Source organism: Scaptodrosophila lebanonensis, unplaced genomic scaffold (assembly GCF_003285725.1).
Source record: "Scaptodrosophila lebanonensis strain 11010-0011.00,11010-0021.00 unplaced genomic scaffold, SlebRS2 tig00000001-arrow-pilon, whole genome shotgun sequence".
Classification (NCBI taxonomy): Eukaryota; Metazoa; Arthropoda; class Insecta; order Diptera; family Drosophilidae; genus Scaptodrosophila; species Scaptodrosophila lebanonensis.
Genome location: NW_022060529.1, coordinates 15,426,161 through 15,448,612, shown reverse-complemented (window position 1 = coordinate 15,448,612; position 22,452 = coordinate 15,426,161). Strand labels below are relative to the sequence as shown.

The following is a 22,452-nucleotide window of genomic DNA, read 5'->3' as shown; positions in this document are numbered from 1 at the left end:
ACATGAACTCGACTAAAACACTTTCTATTCAACAGGACTTTCGACGAAACGGGACCCCAACATAAGCTCCCAACAGAGGAAGGAAACGGAAGAAGCAGCACAAACAAAGCTAAGCAGCCTAGTAGACTGGAAAGACGGTCAAGCAAACCGCCCACAGCCGACAGAACACACACGGTCAACTCACATGGACGACTAGGAGGACATGTGTACAAAGTGACGGGCGAAACCAACAGGCAAGCCGCTCTGGGTGGATAGAGGCCGGGAACAGGGGCACAGCCAATAAAAAGCCAACGAGAGTCTGCCAGAGTCAGATGCGAAAGTGCTGATGCTGCTTGCACTCGACGGGTGAACCCAGCAACAAAAACAACAACAACAACAAAAACGAAAACAACGAACACAAAACGCCACAAAAACAAAACTGAAAGCAAAACACAAAAAGTTAAGAACAAGCGCAGCCCGCAAACGAAAAGTGCGGCTGGCTCGTCCACCGGCGGCTGGCAAAGGCAGAAAAGTTCCAAATTTGGCAGACAGTTTTCGTCCGCTTTGTGGCGTCTGTAGTGCCGGAGCGGCCGGAACAGTTAGTCCAAACTGTGGCACCCGTCTACTGGAATTTGATTTTAACGCTTCTTTGTGTGCCGTGTCGACGTCGCCTGTTTGTGGTACGACAGGGTTCCCCATCACCCACTCCTGCAATCGAATTCAAATCACAGCAGCGAACAGCAAGCTACGGAAGTGCCGCCCCAATACTCATTTCCCTCTCAAACCACACATTCGGAACGGACACATTCGCAATTCGCAACTGGCGACTGGCAACGAAGCGCCACATTCTGCGCTTCCGGTGCGCCTCAATGGCCACACATTGAAATTGGCTGTCAGAGAGAGGTGCAGGGAGCAAGAGGAGTGCAAAAATATAGCAAAGTGTTGTGGGTGCGATAAGGCCGAGCTGTTGAAATGCACGCCAAGTGCGGCGTCATATGCACTGACAAGTTATTAACTGCTCGTCTGGGCCACCCACACTATTGAGTCAGCACTCGCCCACCTACTTCCTCATTATGGCCGCCGTCGGCTTTCTGCTGCTGCTCTGCGCTTCCCTCGCTGCTTGGCAAACGCCGTCGGTCAGTGGCTATCTGAACATTTTTATTAGCCACCACGAAGTGATGAAACTGATGGGTAAGTACTGTTTTGGCTTCAGTTTGGGACATGCGTGGCAACATCTCTTTATGAAACTTTAATGAGGAAAAGTTTAGAACTGAAAACAATCGGGGACAAGCAGACACACCCCAAGCCCATGATTAATAGGTGTGTGTCAAAGAGCGGCTCGACAAATTCATTGATCCCGTGAATGTGAAAACAAACAAGTCTATATGGCGGGGGCTTCTATTTAGAAGTCATTAATAGTTCCGAAATTATAGTTGACCATGTTGGCGATGACGACCGCAAAAGTTGCGCAAAACACGACAAAACAAAATCCACACAAATCGATTTCCGGTCTGCCCCACCCGTGCCACTTGCTGACAGCTGCAAGTGCCACCACCACCACCGATGTCTGAGGCACGAGGCACCTCCTCTCGAGCGCCACACTAACGACTTCAAAGTGCGACGAAGCAGTCAGGCGGCTGTTGTTTGTTTACTTGTTTGTAGCTTCACGCGAACGCTCGTTATTGATGGCGCAGGCCGCTCTCCTGGCACTGTAACATGCCGCTCGACCTTGTGCCCTTCCCACCCTCCCCACTCACCACTCCCCACCCTCCTGCTAATAGTCATTCATACGACGTGCCATGTCGAAATGGCGTCGTGCCTGTCGTTTTCCTACCGATTTCCCTCCCGTTGATTAATGGTGCACGGTGCCGAATTCTTAGCCGCTGCCCTAGTTATGCCCACTTTCGCCTACTCTCTACTCTCTATTTGTGTCCATCATTCGTCATGCAGCTGAGCATTTTCCGGCACTTAACTGTAATTGAAGCAAAATGCTTCCACCTCATTATGCAAAGCGAGAGAGTTGGCCTCGCTGTGAGTTGCCCAATCACGGCACTCCAATTAGTTAATGGAATAAAAATAATCCACACTAATGATGAATGGAATAACCTACTGTGATGGTTGATTTACGAGTACATACTGTGGAATGTGTCTATAAATAAAGAAACGCATTCTAGCAGGTCAATTGAACCCTTTGCTTTGACCTTATCCTATTCGAAAGTGACTTTGATTGCGTCCACCCGCTCGCCTCTCCATTTGAAAGACTTGTGCAATTGATTATATTGGTGTAGCATTCAAGATCCATGATGCGTGCAGTTCCCTTTCCAGTGTGCTGTACAAATGCAATTCGGATTGCATTAGCGATAGCTCAAAGGCTCTTTCACCTAGTTTTTTGTATTAAAAACTCCAATCTTTCGCCGCTTCGAATATATTCAATAGTTTTATTCCCCATCCACCACCTTTTCTGCCTTGTTTCCCTCCCTCTGCGCTCGTTATGTTTTTAACGACCAGTTAACACCCCCAGCTCTCAAACGTCCCATCATCAGTTCCATCCATTTGAAAATTAACAAGTGGCATGAAATCAAACAAACTGACCCTCCCCTCGTGGCACATACCGTTGCATGATTTGCTTACAGTTTCCATGGCGTCGGTTTCTTGGAGCGGAAAACGCGTCACGCCTGCCCGTCTCCTCCGCCTCCACCCAAGGGCGGTTAAAGGCGCGCATTTCACAAATAACTTCACTTGCTGTGAATGGCTGCGAGTCCTGCTCCTCATCGTGATTTCTTTGATGCATTCCGTCAATAAAAACATATTCTGAAATATTTTTCGTTATTTGCCTGTCGATGACAATATGTTGCATACTTTCTGGCGTCGCTGAAATGACGAAGTGTAAACAAAGTTAAACGATTTCTTTCCAATTGCGAACTTTGAACGATTCTCTCATGTTTCCTTCGATGAAGTGACGACAGGGACAACATTAAAATTAAATATTTTTTACGCTTTTGTAAAAGATTTTCCGCTCTACCCTCAGTCGCAAACACGTTGCCAGCACAACAAGCAATTTTCGTCTTTGCGTTGCCAGCAACACCATTTGCCCCACAGCCCCACCCACTATCAACTACCCCCCGCGCACATTCGCTGTGCAAGGGTGCGTAAAAATGCAATTTCAACAAGTTTCACTTTGATGTGCACATTTTCTGGTCCCAAACCTCCCTTCTGAAGCTGCTGCGGAAGGTGCCGCTACACTTCCCTTTTGAATGAAAAGTTAATGCGAAAGAAAATTATTTTTAATGAATAGAAAACAGTCTGAGAAGCACCACATTAATATCCCCTGCCTGGCGTCCATGAGTTGTTCGGCTCTTTGCGCCTGAGGGTCGATTGACCGCTTTACTTTTATTGCTGAGTAGAAAGAGAAACAAAAATTAGGTATGCGGATTTTTAAATTGTGCCAATTAAGCAGAATGTGCGCAAAATGCTCTAAATCGATTATTCATTCAACTCCATAGAGAAGCAATTCATAATGATTAAAGGTAAATTAATTCTTGAGAGGCAAACTAGCCTTTGAAGAGAGTCTGCTGTAAAATCTGGTAGAGGAATGTAATGCTTTTGAAAATTGTTTCTAACTAATGACACTAATTACCGCCTCAATCTTTTACGCATATTTTTCGCCACCATTGTGTAAACTAAACATGCCGATTTACCCTCGATATTCCTCGCCTGCGGCTCTACCATCATGTGTGTGCGGCTGAACCATGCAGACAAGCACACGTATTATAATTATGGTACTAAGATAAGAGTGGCAGTACAGAATGTAGAATAGGGGGAGAAGGAGAGGTAATAGGCAGATAAGTGAGGCAAAAGTTTCACAGGTAACGGCAAAGTTAGCGACAATGCGACGCGAGCGATATGAAAGACGGTCAAAGTTTGGCGTAGGATCCGTGCGGCGAGCCCACTTAGAAAACTTATCTTCACTACAACCGAACTTCAGGAGGAATGCAGGTGGTTGGAGTCGATAGTGCTTAAGACAAACGTGTGGTTTGATGCCATGAAAAAGGCCAATCGCAAAGGCAAACAACAACTGTTCGACGAAGCCCACGAATTTGCATAGCTCCAGTGGATGTTTCGAAGCACAACTGAATTAATTCTTGCTATCACAAATGCACTGCCTTAGGGGTAAATACATATGAGTACGTCTATTAAAAGCATACCATCAAGGCAACTTGTTGAAGGCATACTTGTATAAAAGGAATGCTATGTTTTTGTTTTTGTTTAGTCTGCAGTTCATTTCCATTAAATGCAACAAATTTGAGGTCAGGCAGACCTGAGGAAAGCAACGCTATCTGAAGAGCAAGTCGTCAATGAAAATAACCTAAAAGAAGGCGCCTTGGTGCGCTATTGCAATACACTTGCGAGTATACTCAGCCCTCTCTACTACAGCCCTGGCCTCGACGGAAACTGTGCAGTTTATCAGCGGAAAACAAAAAACAGAAACAGAGAAGAAAAGTAGCACACTTTGACGCATAGAAGGGCCATCAAGACGAGGGGAACTCGACGGGGTGCAAAACAATTTTGAATTCGACTACAAAACGAAATGGCAACAGCGACGGATAATGGAGTAAGGAAGCGGCAAGAAGAGTACTTGAATGATAGACCGTGATGGCGCAGCACAGAGCCTGGATAAGAGTAAAAGAAAAATTGTATTTCTTGTTCTGTAATTGGATTTGAAATTGTTTTAAGAATTGAGCGAGCGCTTTGTTCTATTTAAAATGCGAGCATACAACATACTCGTATACGCACACTTAGCATTAGCAGTGAATTTATGTATGAGTATACGAGTATGTGCGTCTCCGGAAACGCAACATTCAACATCCGGCACAGACGCATAATAGAATGGGAACTCGAAAGACTCGACAGCCGTTCAGTGAAGTTGAGTTCCAAAATGTAAACAGCATTTGCTCCCTAGAAGCACACAGTCGATGCAAAACGACGCGGATTATGCCTGATCCCGATGAGTAAATAATGCAACAACAAACGATAGCATGCGACAAGGTTAGAGGTTGGGAGCACGGAATGAAAGCGGATAAAGAAATTTAATTTCACGTCTTTTTAACATGGGCAGCTCGGCTTTCAGTGAGGGTGGGATTGGGGATTGGTGAGAGGGTGGCAATCTCTAGGAGAGTTACTCAAAGCTACAGATAATGCTGTTATGAGTCGGTGTTGTTAGTGTTGCCATCGCATTGCAGTTAGACAGCAGTTGACACCTTTTAATATTTTGTTCCCTTTCACGCGACATTTGACGCAACTCGAGCACTAATCGATGGCTGCTTGTGAAGGATTCGATTTCGATTATTATATTGTCGCATTGTGGGTGTGTGTCTGTCAATGTGTCTGAGGTTTGTTTACCTACCCGCCTTTGTTGTCGAGAAAATCAATTTCCGCTGAAACTCGCAAAAGTGGCAGCGACTTGTGGGGAAAGTAAACACAAAATGCACAAAGTTTGCACAACACCAGAAGCATCAGGGGGCGCTAGGGTGGAAGGAGAAACTGTAACAAAGCAAATTGCGAAATAAACTTTCTCTTTATGTCTGCATTGCATTCCTTTCTCTCCCTCAATCCTCAGGTCTGGAGGCGGATTTGTTCTATGTACACGAGGGAGCCATTAACACATACGCAATGCACTTCACCGTCCCGGTGCCGGCAGATGTGCATGAACTGGAGTTCTCCTGGCAGAGTCTCATCGCTTACCCGGTAAGTACCTGCAACTCCCGCACCCTACTCCTCACTCGTGTACTGAAAATCTAATTTGCACTCCATTAACTGCCCGGCAGCTGCCCTATGCAATCAGCATCGAGTACGCCAACGACCAGGATGCCTTGGGCACACCCACACTCAGTATACCTCACAAGGGTCTTGTTCCACAGGAAATCGAGTCATTCCTGGTCTATCTGCCTTGCACGGGAAACGCCAGTCTGCAGCTGCCTGTCAACGTCAATATGGTGGTACGTGGACCGCCGCGATTCAATGACACCAAGCTTCATTTCAAGCGCAACAAGATCTGTGCGAAAGGTAGGCGAAGAAAGGATTTCTGCGGTGCTCTCGGTAAACTCATTCTCTTTGATTTGCTATGATTCCAGGCATTTCACCCGAACCTAACCAGTCGCCAGCCCCCGCACACGCCCCGTCACAGGGTCCTGCTCTCATGAGCGCCGCTGCCTGTGCATTGGGTCTGGTTCTCGCAGTAGGCCTCGTGGCTAGCATGATGTATTTGCGTGCCCGCAAACAGATGCGCCAGGATTCCTTGCAGTAAGTCGTATTGAAAGCATCGCATTTGACATACTCTTATTTGGCGGTTTTGTAACTCACAGCACCAGCTTCACAACTGCGGGCTATGGTAGCCATCAAAATGTTTTCATTAGGCTCGACCCCTTAGGCCGACCCCCAAGCGCAACAGGCTCCTATGCCACAATTGCCAGCCTCAACAAATACCCAGTGGATACGAAAAAAGCCTGTAGTATTTTTGACCGTAAGTACCCTCCCCTCTTGCTTAATCCACCCATGCAGAGTCATTTGTTACTTATCGAAGCCCACAAACCCTCGTCTACAGGTTTCCGCGGCTCACCCACTCCTACGCCCTATGCCACTGCCTTGCTGCCAATGGGCGACCAGCCGCAGACCGGCGAGACCATTTACTCGAAACCAGAATCGGTTTGTCCCTCGAGAATATCATACTACGCATCGTCGCAGTTGACACAGGTAAGTCCTGACGATAGCTTCGATAGTGAGCAGGTAAATCACTGCCCAGAGGGTTGATTAAGCATCCACCCTGAGGTAAATCGCAGCCTTTGATATGTTGTGACACGTGCCGTGTGCAAATGGAAATGAATCCCGTTGAAGTTCGGCCTGCTGCCGTGGCCTTGGCTACCAGACCGCAATCATTTGTCCCAAACACCCGTGACTTGAGATTGGTAGTGTGGAGCTAGCATGTTCAAGGACTCGATAAAAATTAAATTCTAATTTATATTTACGAGCTGATAAAGCTCCCGGAGTGCGTTAAGCTCGAAACAAGAGCCATTCATAAATATGGGGCTTTTCTGCCCGCTCCTCACCCCCCATCACCCCCATCACCCCAGGTGCCACAGTACGGCTCTTCTCCAAGTTGGCCGGGGTAAGTTTGGCGCGGCACTCACGTATTCTGTGCCAAAGGACGCTGTGGGTGGAGACACACAGCCAGGATGCCTGAAAATTATGTATGCATGCATGTGTGCGGGTGGCTGAGAGGAGTGCGAGCATGTGAGTCTGTTTAGATAAGCAAAAGGCACTTTATTGCAGCACATATAGCCGTGACTGGGAGTGTATCGCAGCTAGACAAATGGAACGTTCCGCACCGACTACTCTTTATCGTGCTGCTGTCAAGGATCCCAGAAGTAGTTGTTGTTCAATTTCAATTGAAGTGGTTTACATTAATATATTCGTAAAGTATTAAGAACCATCTGCTTAGTAATCAGTTAGTTACTCCATAAACTAGACCTTGGTTAGACCATAAACAAATCCAATAATATTCTCTCTTTAAGAATGCGACTTGACCTCCTTGCGACCTCCTGCGAGAAAAAGTTATACTTTGTGGCCTATGCATATTGTCACCATAATAGCAATGAATAATTTAGTTGCCATTCCAAATTCAGGGCAGCAGCTTTTGGCACCTCCAAACGCTGTTCCTTCGCTTATTTATATACATTCCAGCTCAGAGAGGGGCGCCTACCCTTATCCCTCATCTCATCACCTTTGTCATTATCTCTTCCCATTTTCGTCACCGACTTCTAACGCAATTTTCTATTGACGTATAATTAAATATTCAATTTCCATGGAGATGCAGACTTGCTAAGATTTTTATGTTTATGTTAATTTCTTTACGTTTTCCGCTACCGCCTATTGTGCGTTCTATCTTCCCTCTGCTCTCTTGGTGGCTTCTGTTTGCTTAGACTTCAATTTCATACTCATTATGGCAACGGCATCGAGCAATTCCGCTAGGCTGGCGAGAGAAACAGTCCTAAGGACCCCCAAAATACACATGGCTTAACATACATACATACTTGGCATCGTACGCCATACGCAGAAATGTGGAGACAACGCCAAGAGTCATATCTATTTTCAGCTATCTGGTGGAGAGACAAACGCATTAAAGCAGACGGTTGGGAATTAAATGAATTTCTGAACAAGTGGAGTTCGAAATTAGTGTGTGTATGGAGTGTTGCATATAGGATTGGAGGGTGAGAATGGGGATGAACGTGTGGTTCGGGTGGCTGAAGTGCTTGCCATAATTATTGTTCTTGCTCAACTCTATTGTTGTACCACACACACAAACGCATCTACACACTCAAGTGCGCCCAAAAATCCAAGCGAATAGCCATATGTGAGAGCGTTAAGCGAACTGAAGCACACTTTTGGGGGCCCGCCAAAGGCAGCCATGGATCGCACTCATTTAGTCAAACAATTATATCAAAGTACACAGACACACACACACACATACTCGTAGTACATAGTCACAGTTGGGTACAGAGACATGTGCTCACTTGTGTGGAAATATCTCATTTGTATTTGTGTGCATTGTAATGCTTGTGGAGTATGAACTCCCCTCGCAGCAACTGTCCGCCCCATACATTCTATTAAATCAGTCTATAAATGTTGGCCAAATTGCTTTAATGTGCAGCGAAAGTTTAGCAAAGGCAGCGGGGAATTCACAATCATAGCATAGGGGCATAGCAGCTGTAGAAATAACAATAAAAACAGCAACCAACAGAAGCCAGACTACAGCTGCTGAAACATGACTTTGTGCTTGTTTAGAAACACTTACAAAATATTATTGCCCGAACAACAAAAACATTGAACATTGAGCGAAAGAGGTACTAGCTGGAGGGGATAGGGGCAGGCAATGCCGCGCCATGTGGTTCAAAAACAAGGCAAAGCCAAACACAAACAAAGCTTGCCTAACATGGCATATATACGCACGTATACTAGATACAAGGGAAGAACTGCAAGTAGTCTATTGTAAGCCAAGCTAAGCTCTGGAATCGGGTTAGGTTGTTCGAGATATGAGCAGAGCACGGGATTGAAGGAGTCTATCTAAGTGGCTGTGCCTGCCTTGCGGTTGAAGATGTCGAACAAGCAGACGACATTGAGACGCACATGTATGCGTAAATGGGTTAGGACTAGGACTGGTAACTGTACACAAGGACAAAACGACTGGGAAGCAGACTGTGCCATGCACAGCATTTCAATGGCATCATTAGGGCGGAAGTTGGCCAAGTGTTTGGAGCTGGGGTACGTGTGGTTGAGGGAGTCAAAGGCAAGGAAAGCGAGGCTGGCGTAAAGTTGGAAATTAATTTCTACGTTTCCATGGAGCACGTCTACGCATTTTATGGAGATTGGCGCGCAGTATGCTAGCTGTGACTTGCGTGGGGCCCGGCAAGTCCATAAAATGGAACTTGGGAACAGGTGCTAATTAAAAATGTTGTCGTCGCCTCATTAAAGAAATTTGTAAATCAACCTGCAAATGACGCGCGCAGCATGCAAAAAGTAAAGGGCCGGATGGAAGCTGAGGATGGCTTATAAAGTTAAACAAAGAAAAGTGGGGGCGTCACGTACTGCGTTAATGGATTTTCTGGTGTTGTTCTTTTGATTAAAACGCCTTATTTGCGACAAAGCTACGGCGACGATTTAATGCACGCCTTGCTTAAAGCCCTGAATTATGCGCAAACATGGGGGCGAGTGGGAGGACATGCCGGTCGTCGATCTCCTCACAGTGCCAGCAAATGTTTCCGAAAAGTGTTGACAAATTGCGCAGCCATCAGTTGATTTTTTGTTTTTGGTTTGCAACGCATTTTTCGTCGGACTTTTTCAACATTTGCCTACCTTCTTCACCGGACAACTATGCCAATAGCCGTTGGCGAATAAAGCGGATGCTTTTGTCTGCCATTACACTATTGATTGCTTCCTGTCAGCCGCAGAGACAAACGGAAGCCAACAACGGATGTTGCTTTTGCAGCCTTTGTTGCTGGACGAGGCGAGAGATAGACCAGCTACCGACATGAGCTAGTGTGTGGGATTTGTAAAAGTCCTCCCGGCAGCTCGCTACCTCACCACATAAGCAGCCACGGGTACACGCTGCGGTATTAGACGAGCACGGGCTTTGCGGGCTTTGCGGTTTTCACACCAACCACTTGCTTTCGCACCAGCCGCCATTCAATGGCCATTGGACGCAGTGTCCGGCCGTAGTTGTTGACTTTTGCTATGGATTTCATTGCGGTCAAGTTGCGATGACTTGGTCACACTAATGCTATTCGTTTGGGGCAGAGGCGGCCAAGGATTAATGTTATTGGTTAATGTGATCAAAAGCCCAATTTATTTCAACTGTCTTGGTTATTTGGACTTTTCGCTTTCAATTCTTCCAACATCCAGCACTTTTGTTATTTACCAAGCTCGCATTATTGAATGGAATAATAATAAGCCGGAGTTATCTAAGAATTGATTTACATAGTCTAATCCGGAAACAAGACTGAATATGTTCTGAACTATTCTTGGTTGGTTTTGCTTATTTCGACTGTTTGCATTCAAACTAAACTTTGGCTTACTGACGCACACTGATAAAAAAAAAACACGTAAATTTAAATATTTATAGGTAGATTTAAATATTTACATGTAGATTTAAATATTTTTACCATCGATTTTGCACCACCGTGTGATTTAAAGTGTGTACGCTTGAACTCCAAGTTGAATGTTAAAATATTAAATTTAAAGTGTGACGATATTAAATCACAAATGATGACATGGACGTGAGTTTAATTCACGCCAAAGGTTTATTTTTATAATTATAAAATATTTCTCCCACCTTTTTGTCTACTTTAACTCTTTTCAATAACGACATTTCAATAATGCACATTTTATATATATATATATATTTTGTATAGCACGATTTTTAGCGGAAAGTAATTTTCCAATTCTTTTAATTATTAATTCTTACCAATTAATTATCTTTAATTTAATATGAAAATATTCATCTGTGCTAAGCAACTTTTTTATCAGTGTAGATTCGCATTATTAAAAAGAATAATAATATCCACGAGTTATCTAAGAATTGATTTACATAGTCTAATCCGGAAACAAGACTGAATATGTTCTGAACTATTGGTTGGTTTTGCTTATTTGGAATTTTATATTTAAAACTAATTTGCACTCTTATTGTTTTAATCTAATAATTCTTCTTCTATATTTTTATTGCTATTTCTTCATCTTCATTTATTTTTTGTTAGGTCTAATAACGTCTCTGATTACTCTTTGCTGTGAATCGGGGCATAGATGGCCGTTTGGCAGAGTCGGATTCGTTATGAGACGTTTTTGTAATTTTTAAAAGCTTCTTTCTATTATTCTTTAGTTTTACTTAGTTAAAGTGCTATATTGACAGCTTTTTTTTTGACATATATAAATAAATAAATAAAATATTACTAATGGGATTTGTTCATAGATATAGCTGTGTTGTTAAAATTCTTCAAGCAGAAGATTGTTTATCTGTTTATCACACATGGATTTAAAGCCATATTATTTAATGTAGTGTATTCTGACTTTTTCCAGCCCGTTCTCTTTCATCACCTCGATCGATAACAATGACAGTTCTTTACGCAAATCACTCTTTTAATGTTTGTATATAACAACCTGTTAATGCTCCGCCGCTTTCTATTTTGATGTTCAGCTCGCCAATCAACTTGTCTGAATAAAATGCAATTGAGTGCCAATAAATGTTGACCAACTTGCACTTAGCTAAGTGCATTTTCAGGCTAACAAGCGCTATTTATGCATGTCTTAATGGACATGCTAATATTTAAATCGGACAATATCGCACTGAGATTACATTGGACACAAAATCGATAAGTCAGCTAGCAAGCATTAGAGAAAATGAAATCGAGGGCATGTTCAACATGCAAACGGAATTGTAGTTAATGAAAACTCGTTAGAAAATGCCGAAATGTCGCTTGGACTATTCTAAAATTATACATTATGTGACAGACAGGCATATTAAATAAATTGAAATCAACAACGATAACAACCTACTTCATACTTAAACGATAGCGGAGCAAACAAACTAACATAAATGGGACACAGGCGGCTTAATTAATTGAATGTTGCAATCTATTGAGGCAGCAATCGATGGGCATGGTCATGCCGCCGTTGCTTAATTGAAAGTCAATTAAGTTCAGGCATACACACACACACACGCACACGCATACAATCGCACACACGTAATTAAGTGCGTGTGTAGCTGTGACAGACAGCGAGACAGACTGCGGTTAAGCATACGCCGCGTTCATCGATTGCGGTTAAGTATACGCCACGTTTAATTAGGCAGCTTACCTCTTCGCCCAACATTCATTGCTCGTGCCTTTTAATTATGCATCAGGCATCAACCTTTTTGTTCGACCCTCGCACAAAGGCGCCAAAGTTTCGAATCGTTTTAATAAGCGCTGAAAGTTTTCCCGAGCCCCGTATAGCGACCGCTTAGTCATCAAATAGCCATACATCAAGCAGACAGACCATAAGACCAGTAGAGAGGGAGGGAGGGGGCCAGGTGGCTCAACTGGGAGGGGGCTAGACGGGTGGGCGGACAGTTGGGCGGACAGTTGGGCAAATCGATCAGGCATAAATCAAACGAAATTCAAATTAGGTGCCATTAAATTAGAAGGCGCACAGTTTGCTTTGGCAGCCTGCCTCGATGGCTAAATGTGAAAATAATGAGCGAGTCGAGTTCAGTCGAACGCAGCCGAGCTGAGCTGCGTTGAGTTGAATTGAAAGAAAGAGTAGGAAAAAAAAGGAAAAAAGTTGAAATTGCTGCCACACGTTGATTAAAGGCTTTTTGTGGCACAAATCTCGTCGGTGTGGGTGGGACAGGCTTTTCGACATCCAAATTGAAATATAATTGTGTGTGCGGCGAAAAAAGCAAAAGCAAAACAAACAGGACGAAAAGAACAACAATTTACAGTTGCCAGCAGCAATAACAAGAACATTCTCCACTGCCATGTCACCTGACTAATTTATGTTCATTAAGCAGTCGGCAGACGGCAAAGCGTCACTTTGCTTGTGTAATGCCAAGGTGACAAGGCTTAATATGTAGTTGCAGCAATGTAGGCGGAAATTGTGGGTGGGGCTAAAGAAATTTGCATATTTTGTTGCTGCTGCTGCTGTTGTGCTATTCTGCATACACACACACACACCACACACCACACACATATATTGCCGTTGCTGTGAAACAACTTGAAGCTAACAATTTGGGAATTGCTGCTGCTGCCTGTTGGCTGTTGTCTGTGCGCTTCTAGCTGTTGAAAGTTGAAAGTTGGGTTGCATTTTGGCTGCCACTGACATAAAAGCAGTGCTGGGAAAATTGTCATCAAGCGTTTTTAATTACGGCCCAAGCGCCTGGCGTTTCTGTCAGAGAAACTCAAATAGAACCAGGGTGTGCGCCATGGGCTGTGGGGTGCGGTTGCGGGTGTGAGAGTTGCTGTCGCTGTCGCTGCGGGCAGCCATAGAGCTGCTAGTGACATAAACAAATCAGACGCCTGTCAAGTGTGTGAGCCGAAATTTGTGTCTACGCGTCTACTACTGATGATGCCACACAAATGTGCGTATGTGTATTTGTGTTTGTGTTTGTGTCATTTGCAGACCAGTGCACAATGACACCCCACTCCCCTCTCTCTCCCCCTTGCTCCTTCTGCTATGACTGTCAGGGTGCGTTTGTGTGTTCTGTTGTCATTAGAAATGTCACAACAAAGCCAAACAGCTGCAAACCAGCGTCAACATTTTGCCCAACACTGCGAGGGTTCCCATAGCAAGAAAATGGAGGCGGGGCTGGTTGATTGTTGTTGTTCCTATTGTTGCTCACTGTGCGGCACTGGCAAGTGTTGCAATGCGCACACACACACACACGCACACATAAGAGAACATAGCTTAAATTTGCAGAAATTTATGCGACGCTAACAAGGAACATGCTCACGGTTGTCAGCCATTTGGCATGCCATGGAATTTGTACATCCCCTTCTGCCAACAAATGACAACATGAAACTGCAATGAAATGCAAGTGAATATTTGTTGCTGTTGCATTTCCTTTAGCGCTTTGACAGGCCGCACACTATGCACATACATACTTGTAGTTTTGTTTGCCAATTTTCAGTTAAAGCCGCACTGGATATGCATATTCTTTTGACATCAACATTTAATATTGGATGCATGCACATACAACATATACATTTGTATACACAATATGTTTGTATACTACATATATTGCGATTCATTTGCAACTTCAGTTTTAATAATGTAGCTATGGCAAATATTATTGATACACATGCATATGTATGTACATATGTGTGTGATAGAAAATATTTCACTCAAAAATACTATAGATACAATATTGGCATTTGGAGATTTCAATTTCTAATTGAAATTGTGCTCAGCAGCCGTTTTGATTTCAAAAACTCACTCCTTCACGTGCTAGTGGAAGGACTTTTAAATTATAGCTGCAGTTTTTGAATTGCACAAATAGTTCTACATTCTTAAATTAAAGAATTAAAAATATACAGTCACGTCTGTCTGTCTTGATCACTGTTGTACACACTATTATTACTATATACATATTGTTGTGTCACAGAAGAAGCAAACATCTATCTATTCTATACAGAATTTGTATGAGAAGGTATTGAATGTTTTTGCAATCAATATTTGATAAATTTTGTTAATAGTGAAAGTGTTAAAGGCTTAACAAATCGTTTCTACTTCTAATATAAATACAAACACACAATTGCTGTGATATTGGCATTTTGCTGTTAGTGCGCACAAAATCGAAAAGTATTTAATTAATACCAGATATTTAAAAGCAAAATCAACTAAACTATCACTTAATTGCTTTTAATTATAAGCAAATAATTAGTACATGTCGAACACAATGTTCGTGTTTTCCCTATTCATCGCCTAAGTAGAGATTATGACTGTGAACATAATTGGCGCTTATTATCGTAACTAATAGAAAGGCGATTATATAATATATAATTACACTTGCACTCTGGCACAAAGCTTCATAATAATACTTGTACAATGCATGCAATACGCCCATATTAATAGTCCCATATAGATATACATAGATGATCAGGCACGTGGGGGAAGTTGCTAACAAAAATCCAAACAGACCGGGCAATAAGAGCGACACCGGTGTGGCCAGTAGACGCTTTTGTTATCATTGTTGTCATTGTTGCTGTTTTTGTTGTTGTTGTTGTTGCTGAGGTGGAAGTGGCAACAGTTGCCATTATATAGTATGTGGACGTTGGTTGCTTTGAATTTTGTTTGGCGACAAGATTTATCGCAGCCAGGCAGTCTGGCAGGTAGCCTTTAAATGCCACAACCAACGGCCGAGTTGATGAATACTGTCCAGTTTGTTGGGCAGAACGGAGCGGATGGACGAGAAGGCATTCACCGTTCAACACACAGTGGACGCATTGATGATGAAGTGCGACATTGTTGGGCTTTAATTGAATTTTCTTTGTGCAATTGCCGGCAGCAACAGTGACAACAGAAATCACATTTGTACGTATATAATACCTATATATATAATTTCTATGTATACATAGAGGCCCATAGAAGAAAACAAAGTAAAAGGCAATGGCAGTAATGAATGAAATTCAGTCTCAAAAGGGCCTTAACTATTGTTTTTATTGTTGCCAGCAGCGCTCTTGCTTTTCTTGCTATGTTTTCTTTAGTTATAATAATTATATACGTTTCGGCATATTGTCGCCTTTGCCTTTATAGCTCCCTTATTTTTAATGAAATGAAAATGTGTTCAATATTGCTGGGCGGCAACTGTTACACCTAAAAAAAAAACAAAACCAAGAAAACCAACACAAAAAGCTCCCGCTGTTCTTTTTACTGAACATGAGAAGAGGCAAATCTCGAGTTTATTCTTTTTTTGTTCCTTCTTTGGTGCTAGGCAGCCACAACCACGCAATTTGCCATTTTGTTGATGAAGATTTATGCCAACCCTAGTCACAATAGCCAGCAGCGCTTAGTGCTTGGCCAACCACCCAGAATCCCGTCTTTGGCATTCGCCACTTGCCACTTTTATTTAAATTCTAACACAAAATTAAGAACAAAATGAAAAGATTTTTCCTGTGTTTATTAGCTTGCTTTGGAAGCATGCCGAATAGCGATTCTAAAACACACGGCACCTAACTGGGCCATTTCTCAAGCGGCAGGCGAGAAAACAAATAAGTTTTGCTGTTTTTTATGAAAACAAATGAGTGCTGTTGTCGCTCTGGGACCGAGGCAAGACGTGGGAGAGCTCCTCACCCTACACACAGGACACACTCTGTACAGCCAACTGCAATTTTAATGAATCGTCTTCATTTTTAGTTGTTTTTAAGAATATTAATAAAATATATCGGTGCGCCACAGAAATATTCAGCACTGAAAACTAAATGCCATTTTTAATTTCTCCAAACCGAGGTATTTTATTTTTTTGACTGCTACTTTCTGAACACCAAATGTTGAAAGCCGTACCCATTAATATTGCTACAGTCAATGATAATAATAATTGGAAGACTATCCAACGTAGCACTCAAAACATTAATGTTGCTTCCAAATATTACTGTAATTAATAGGCAACTCTTTATTATTTATTAGTTGATTGATTCCAGGAGTCTGAAAAAGCAAAATGAGTCATGATTGGCGCCTTCAACTCTTTTATGCCTAGTACCCTCCCCTATATCCTTCATAGTCCACAAATAAAATACTTTGTTCGACGGACTCTTTTCACTCGTACATGTACGATATAGTGGGCCGATTGTGATGAAATTAGTCATTACATTAAATATAGTTACGACATCTTGATAAACAATAAGATTGATTTTGGCATCGATCGGTACCATTACAGATAGGGTCATATAGTATATGGTTTGTAATGAACACCCGGATTTACTTGATGGACCTAGCGGTTGTGGCTCAAAAGATCTCGGTGCTTAAGCAGACGGACATGGCTTTAGTATATCGATTAGAAACTAATGGTTATTAATGGTTTTTATTACATACTTTACTTGTATAATTGTTTAAGTTTTGCTTAATAGCTTGTTTTGACATTAGTTAGTCGATTCAATTTATCAAAATAAACTGCAATTTATTAGCATTTACTTCATTGTTAGCACTATGTTGTTATATGAGACCATTGGCTCCAAAAATAACTTAATTGCTTATATTAGTTAGTTAGCGAAACACATCTCAAGTTGCCATTGCCGAAGCTCCTTTTTCAAATATTTCTAGCTTCTGCATTGCAATTGATTTCTTAAATCGTATTTTCTTAATAAGACCAATAAGCATATGAAATCAAATAAAAGTCAACCATATTTGTTGCCGCAACTGCATTTCAATGCAGTTGGTAAAACCTAATTGTATACTTTTTAAACATTATTCACGAGAACTTAGTATGTTTAATCCAAACAAGAGCACAGCAAAAACTTCATTAAAAATGACAGAACTATTATGTGCACAATAATATAAATACATAAGCTTGTTTTTACTATTTCCTATAGTATGTGCAAAATAAACAACATATTATTTTTGCCGAAAATGCGCACATTTTTAATTACTTGAAAAAATAGTTGAAGCATGTAGAGAAATTTTAAATGAATTTTTATGAAATGAAGCCAATTTGACGCAACATTTTGAATTCTGAAATTATTTAAAACATTATTGCACTACTTGTACATTTTGTGAACTGTTTTAATGAACATTTAAAATTATTTACACATCGCTAGGTTCGATTAAACACAAGATATGAAATTGTAATCCCTCCTCCATCCAAATGATTGCTCTGCTGAGATAAGGAATGGCATAGGAACTCATTTGAAATTGTACTTAGCTTAATGAGTGTACCTAGAACTTGGAATTCTGTTGATAATTTGTAATCGAAAAATCATTTCACAGATCAGATTTCTTACTGTAGTTTCTACTTATATAAATGTGTACATATGTATACTTGTATGTGTGCGTGTAGACAGCTTGTCTTGGGCTTAAGTGCTAAAGAGAAGCACTGGTACACGCCCCTTCCACCACCATCATCCGTGTGCACTGCTGTTTATCCTTATCCCCTGTAGCTGCAGCTATTAGCTGCTCCCTACGCTGTATGCGTGTGCTGTACCCGGCCCCTCAGATGTCCTTTTCGACTAACAGCCAGCCCAAAAATGTTGTTTATACAACTGAGCTCGCAATTTCCTACAGCTGCGCAGCATCCTTCTCCTCATCTTGCTGTGCCTGTCGCCCCCGTGCCCGTGCCTGTGCCTGTTCCTGTTCCTGTTCGTGTGCCAGTGCCTGTGCCTGTGCCTGTGCCTGTGTCTTGGTCGCCCGTCAGCGCAACGGCTATGCAAACATAATGCCCAACGAATTAAACCTTTTTGCCAACCAATAAATTATTCATGCTGTAAGACAACTATGGCCGGGCTTGCCAACCGAGTTTGCTGCTCGCTAGTTGGTCCCGTTCCTGCTTCGTCGCTGTACTATGTACAAATAATGGCGAAGATGTTGCCAGCCGTCGACGCGGCAGTTGGCAACATCAACAGTGCTCTGAAAGCGGAAACGGAACTCAATTCATTAAAATGAATGAGCGAGAGCACTGAAGTGCATGACTAACGGTAAACGGACGCAAACTGAAAGATGTAATTCCGGCAACTGAAATTACGTTTGCCATGGCCCCTCGCCCAATTCCCATTACGATGCAAATTTGCAGGAACCTTCAAACCCTTGCTGTACTGTCTTGCATCTCCACCTTACTTGTATACTAGTATATACTCGTATTCAAATGAGTCTAACATGAAAGTTCAATTCATATCGTTTGACTTGCAGGCCTACAGCATGTCGACACCAAAGAGCAGCCGCAGCCTATTTGGGGCCGTCAATACTCTGGGCAGTGAGAAGACTAAAGAGCGCATTCGACGTATTCCCAGTGTCCAACCCGGCGCATTGAGCTACGAACAGCTTATCAAGGAGGGCACCTTCGGACGCATCTATGCCGGCAAATTGGGCGAAACTTGCGACGCCTTGGTCAAGACAGTCATCGATGGCGCCTCACTAACACAGGTGGCCTGTTTACTGCAGGATGCCTCGCTGCTCATTGGAGTCAGTCATCAGCATATTCTCGCTCCACTGTTGGCAAACACGGAGCTGCCAGGTCCACCGGAAATTGCGTACCCCTATCCGTCCAAGGGCAATTTAAAAATGTAAGTTATCCACTTAATTTAATTGATTATATCCTTCACTAATTATTCATAAATTGCCATAAAAAGTTAAGCCGATTATCGGTCCATGCAGTGCCAGCCATTAGCTGTCAAATAATCAACGTTCAAAGGATTTTGATCTTACGCCGACAACTGATTCCTTTTACATCAACTTCATTTTTGTTCAATATTAAGACTATTTTAATCCTATTTGGGGTAATTAATAGACCAACTGCAGTTGAAAACAAGAGCGAACGCTACAGTCAAACAAGTCCGAAAGTGAAATTCCCCTTCTATGCGTCCATAGGAGAAGAAATAAAGAGAAGAAGGGCGAATAGTATTCAAGTGCAATTGTTTTGTTCAATTGTTAACCGATTTAGATGCAATTTAAAACAAAAGTAGTTACTTGTCTATATAATACATTGGTTTATGTAGATTTCAAAGTGCGGACGGGTAGGGAAAAGCAAAAAAAATAAAAGAATCTTGGGTTGTCTGGATATAAGGAGAGTCTACAAACTATGTTTGGCGAATGTGGACGGACAGGCAGACGGACAGATGGACATGTCTATATCGATTCATCTCAGCATGCGGATTAAGCTTGGGAGATTTTGGGAGATCTTGTCTTATTATCAAAAGAGTATTAAAATAGTAATGTTGTGTACCCTGCACTAAGAGTGTTAAAAGACCAGCGTCGACCTCTCATCTCATTATTGTTTAATCTGTTTATTAATTACCTAACAGAGGTGTAGCCGATGTTTAACTTTTGATGATATGGTCGGGCTTGGGTGACTTTAGCGTTCTACTCCTTTCAACTAGGAAAAGCTAATTATATGCGTTTATAACTAATAATAATTATAACTAATCCATATCTTAATATGCATACCTAATTTGTATAGGCTAACAACCTTAGACCTCTTTTAAAGTATTTTATGGCTTTCAAAATATCTTATAAATTTAGCAATTAATGCACTTTTGCAAAATTGCGTATATTTGAATAAAAAAGGTCTTGTATTTATGTCTATTTCACATTGTTATTATTCTCATCTATAATAATATAGATGAGACCTGTAAAAAAATTTTTAGTTCTTGGACTTTTCGTAGCATATGTAGGAGAAAAAGCCTTCGATTCCAGTCCAAACAATCCCTGTGGCCTTATGGCATCGATCTTTGGAAAGGCTTTCAAAGAAGTGTTTTTTCACATAATTGTTGTTTCGATTTGAATGGAATTTCAATGAACCCTTCGAATCTGGCATTTATAATAAATAAAGTTGTACTATAATATACTTGTATGTTATAACTGAAATATGAGAAACCTTTAAATTTATCATGCTCTGTTCTTGGGCCAACTCTTTTACAGATATTTGCAAAAGTCTCGCGAATCCAGCACAGCGCTCAGCACCCGTCAATTGGTGGAGTTCGGCTTGCATATCACCAAGGGATTGGCCTATCTGCATTCCCTGGGCATCGTTCACAAGGACATAGCCACACGCAATTGCTAGTAAGTGGACAGAAAGTGGATGCCAAGTCGTTAAACACATTAAACCCACTTCTTTCCATTTCCATGCAGTCTCGATGAGGAGGCCTATGTCAAGATTTGCGATGGCGCACTCTCACGCGATCTGTTTCCCGATGATTACGATTGCTTGGGCGACAATGAGAATCGTCCACTCAAATGGTTATCTCTGGAGTCATTGCAAAAGAAAATCTACACCAGCCAGGCGGATGTCTGGGCCCTGGGTGTGCTCTATTGGGAGCTGGTGACATTGGCACAAATGCCACACGAAGAGGTGGATATATTCGAGCTTAGTAATTATCTAGCCGCTGGCTTTCGCCTGGAGCAGCCTGTTAATTGTCCGGATGAGTTGTGAGTAGCAACAGTTGTTGAAAAAGAGAAACCTGTGCTCCTTATATATAGAATTCACTTACATAACATTTTTCGTAAATCTGTTCCATACTTGCAGCTTTACAGTCATGAACTGCTGCTGGCACTGCGAGTCCAAGCAACGACCCACACCCGCCCAGCTGCTATCCTATCTGCAGGACTTCCATGCTGATTTGGGCATGTACATCTAAGGTGTGACATGCGCTCTGAGGAAATACAGATTATGATGATGGTGATGATGGTGATGATGATGATGATGCCGATGGACTGATTTAGTTTTCAAATACATACTTAGTTGGCTGAGCTCGGCTAGGCACTGAGCATGGTATGGTAAGAGGCTTCATTTACTTAGTGAAATGAAGTGTGAATTATTATTATTACAATTATATATTATTATTATCGTACATACTACATAAATTAATTGAAACTTTTGCATTTTAAATGTGAGATTAAATGTGAATTACCTGTTAGATTTTTGCGTGTGTAATCATTGAATGTGTTGTGTAAGTATTAAGGCGTTCAAATGGCAAACAAAAACCAATTAAATGAATGTAGCATATAAATGCAAACAATTGCAAAATACGTAAATAAACTCACAGACAGGCACACCCACACATACACACATACATACAAACACACATGCATTCAGACATACATCCAGACAATTGCAGTAAGTACAATTGGAAGGTTTGCTGTAGTAGTTAGAAACTCAATGATATACAACAGTCATTTACACACATTTATTGTGGAAATATTGCGAAAATTTGTGAAAGAAAATACTATATGTATATGTATATGTATGATAAATGAACGTAATGTATTAAGAAATATTTCTATTGAAAGTGTAAGAATGTGCGACAACAGACTACAGAATCTTTTGTTCTCAAATGTTGTCCTCAATTGTTATGGCAAATTTATTTATTTATTTACAATTACGATTATTGATATACATGGAGAAGTCAAGGTTTAGACGTTGCTCAATGACATTAACAATTGTACTGGACGTAGCAGATAAATCAATGGTGGTAGCTGAAGCTGAAATCAGGTGAAATGTTAAGTGCAAAGCCATGCACACATTTGCAAATTGCTAAAGCAATATGCAAAAAGTTAATATAAAGAAACGTTACATAACTAACGTCTACAGAAACACAATTTGCAAATTTACATAAGCACACGCACACACACACACACACACACACACTTATATATACACACACATACATACATACTACATACTCGCCTTTAATTTGGTTACGTAAAATATTGCCTTACATTTTGTTGACAACTTTGTTAGATTTCTGGCAA

The 22,452-nt window shown here is 41.8% G+C and overlaps 1 protein-coding gene across 1 annotated transcript; it reads left to right on the top strand.

Moving 5' to 3' along the window:
* The first annotated feature begins 1,052 nt into the window (after window positions 1–1,052).
* Window positions 1,053–21,637, top strand: LOC115626266 (tyrosine-protein kinase Dnt). The gene is made up of 10 exons (XM_030521618.1): window positions 1,053–1,170; window positions 5,597–5,724; window positions 5,805–6,042; window positions 6,111–6,279; window positions 6,342–6,499; window positions 6,581–6,729; window positions 18,895–19,268; window positions 20,623–20,763; window positions 20,833–21,129; window positions 21,227–21,637. The coding sequence occupies exons 1-10, from the start codon at window positions 1,053–1,055 to the stop codon at window positions 21,336–21,338; spliced, it is 1,884 nt and encodes a 627-aa protein (XP_030377478.1). The 3' UTR covers window positions 21,339–21,637.
* Window positions 21,638–22,452: the final 815 nt, after the last annotated feature.

What these genes read in the sequence shown, in the direction of transcription:
- LOC115626266 (XM_030521618.1), top strand. Translation starts at nt 1,053, where the DNA reads ATGGCCGCCGTCGGCTTTCTGCTGCTGCTCTGCGCTTCCCTCGCTGCT. An exon ending in CATCGTCGCAGTTGACACAG is followed by an intron (nt 6,730 to 18,894) that starts GTAAGTCCTGAC and finishes TTTGACTTGCAG; the next exon opens with GCCTACAGCATGTCGACACC. An exon ending in TCCAAGGGCAATTTAAAAAT is followed by an intron (nt 19,269 to 20,622) that starts GTAAGTTATCCA and finishes ACTCTTTTACAG; the next exon opens with ATATTTGCAAAAGTCTCGCG.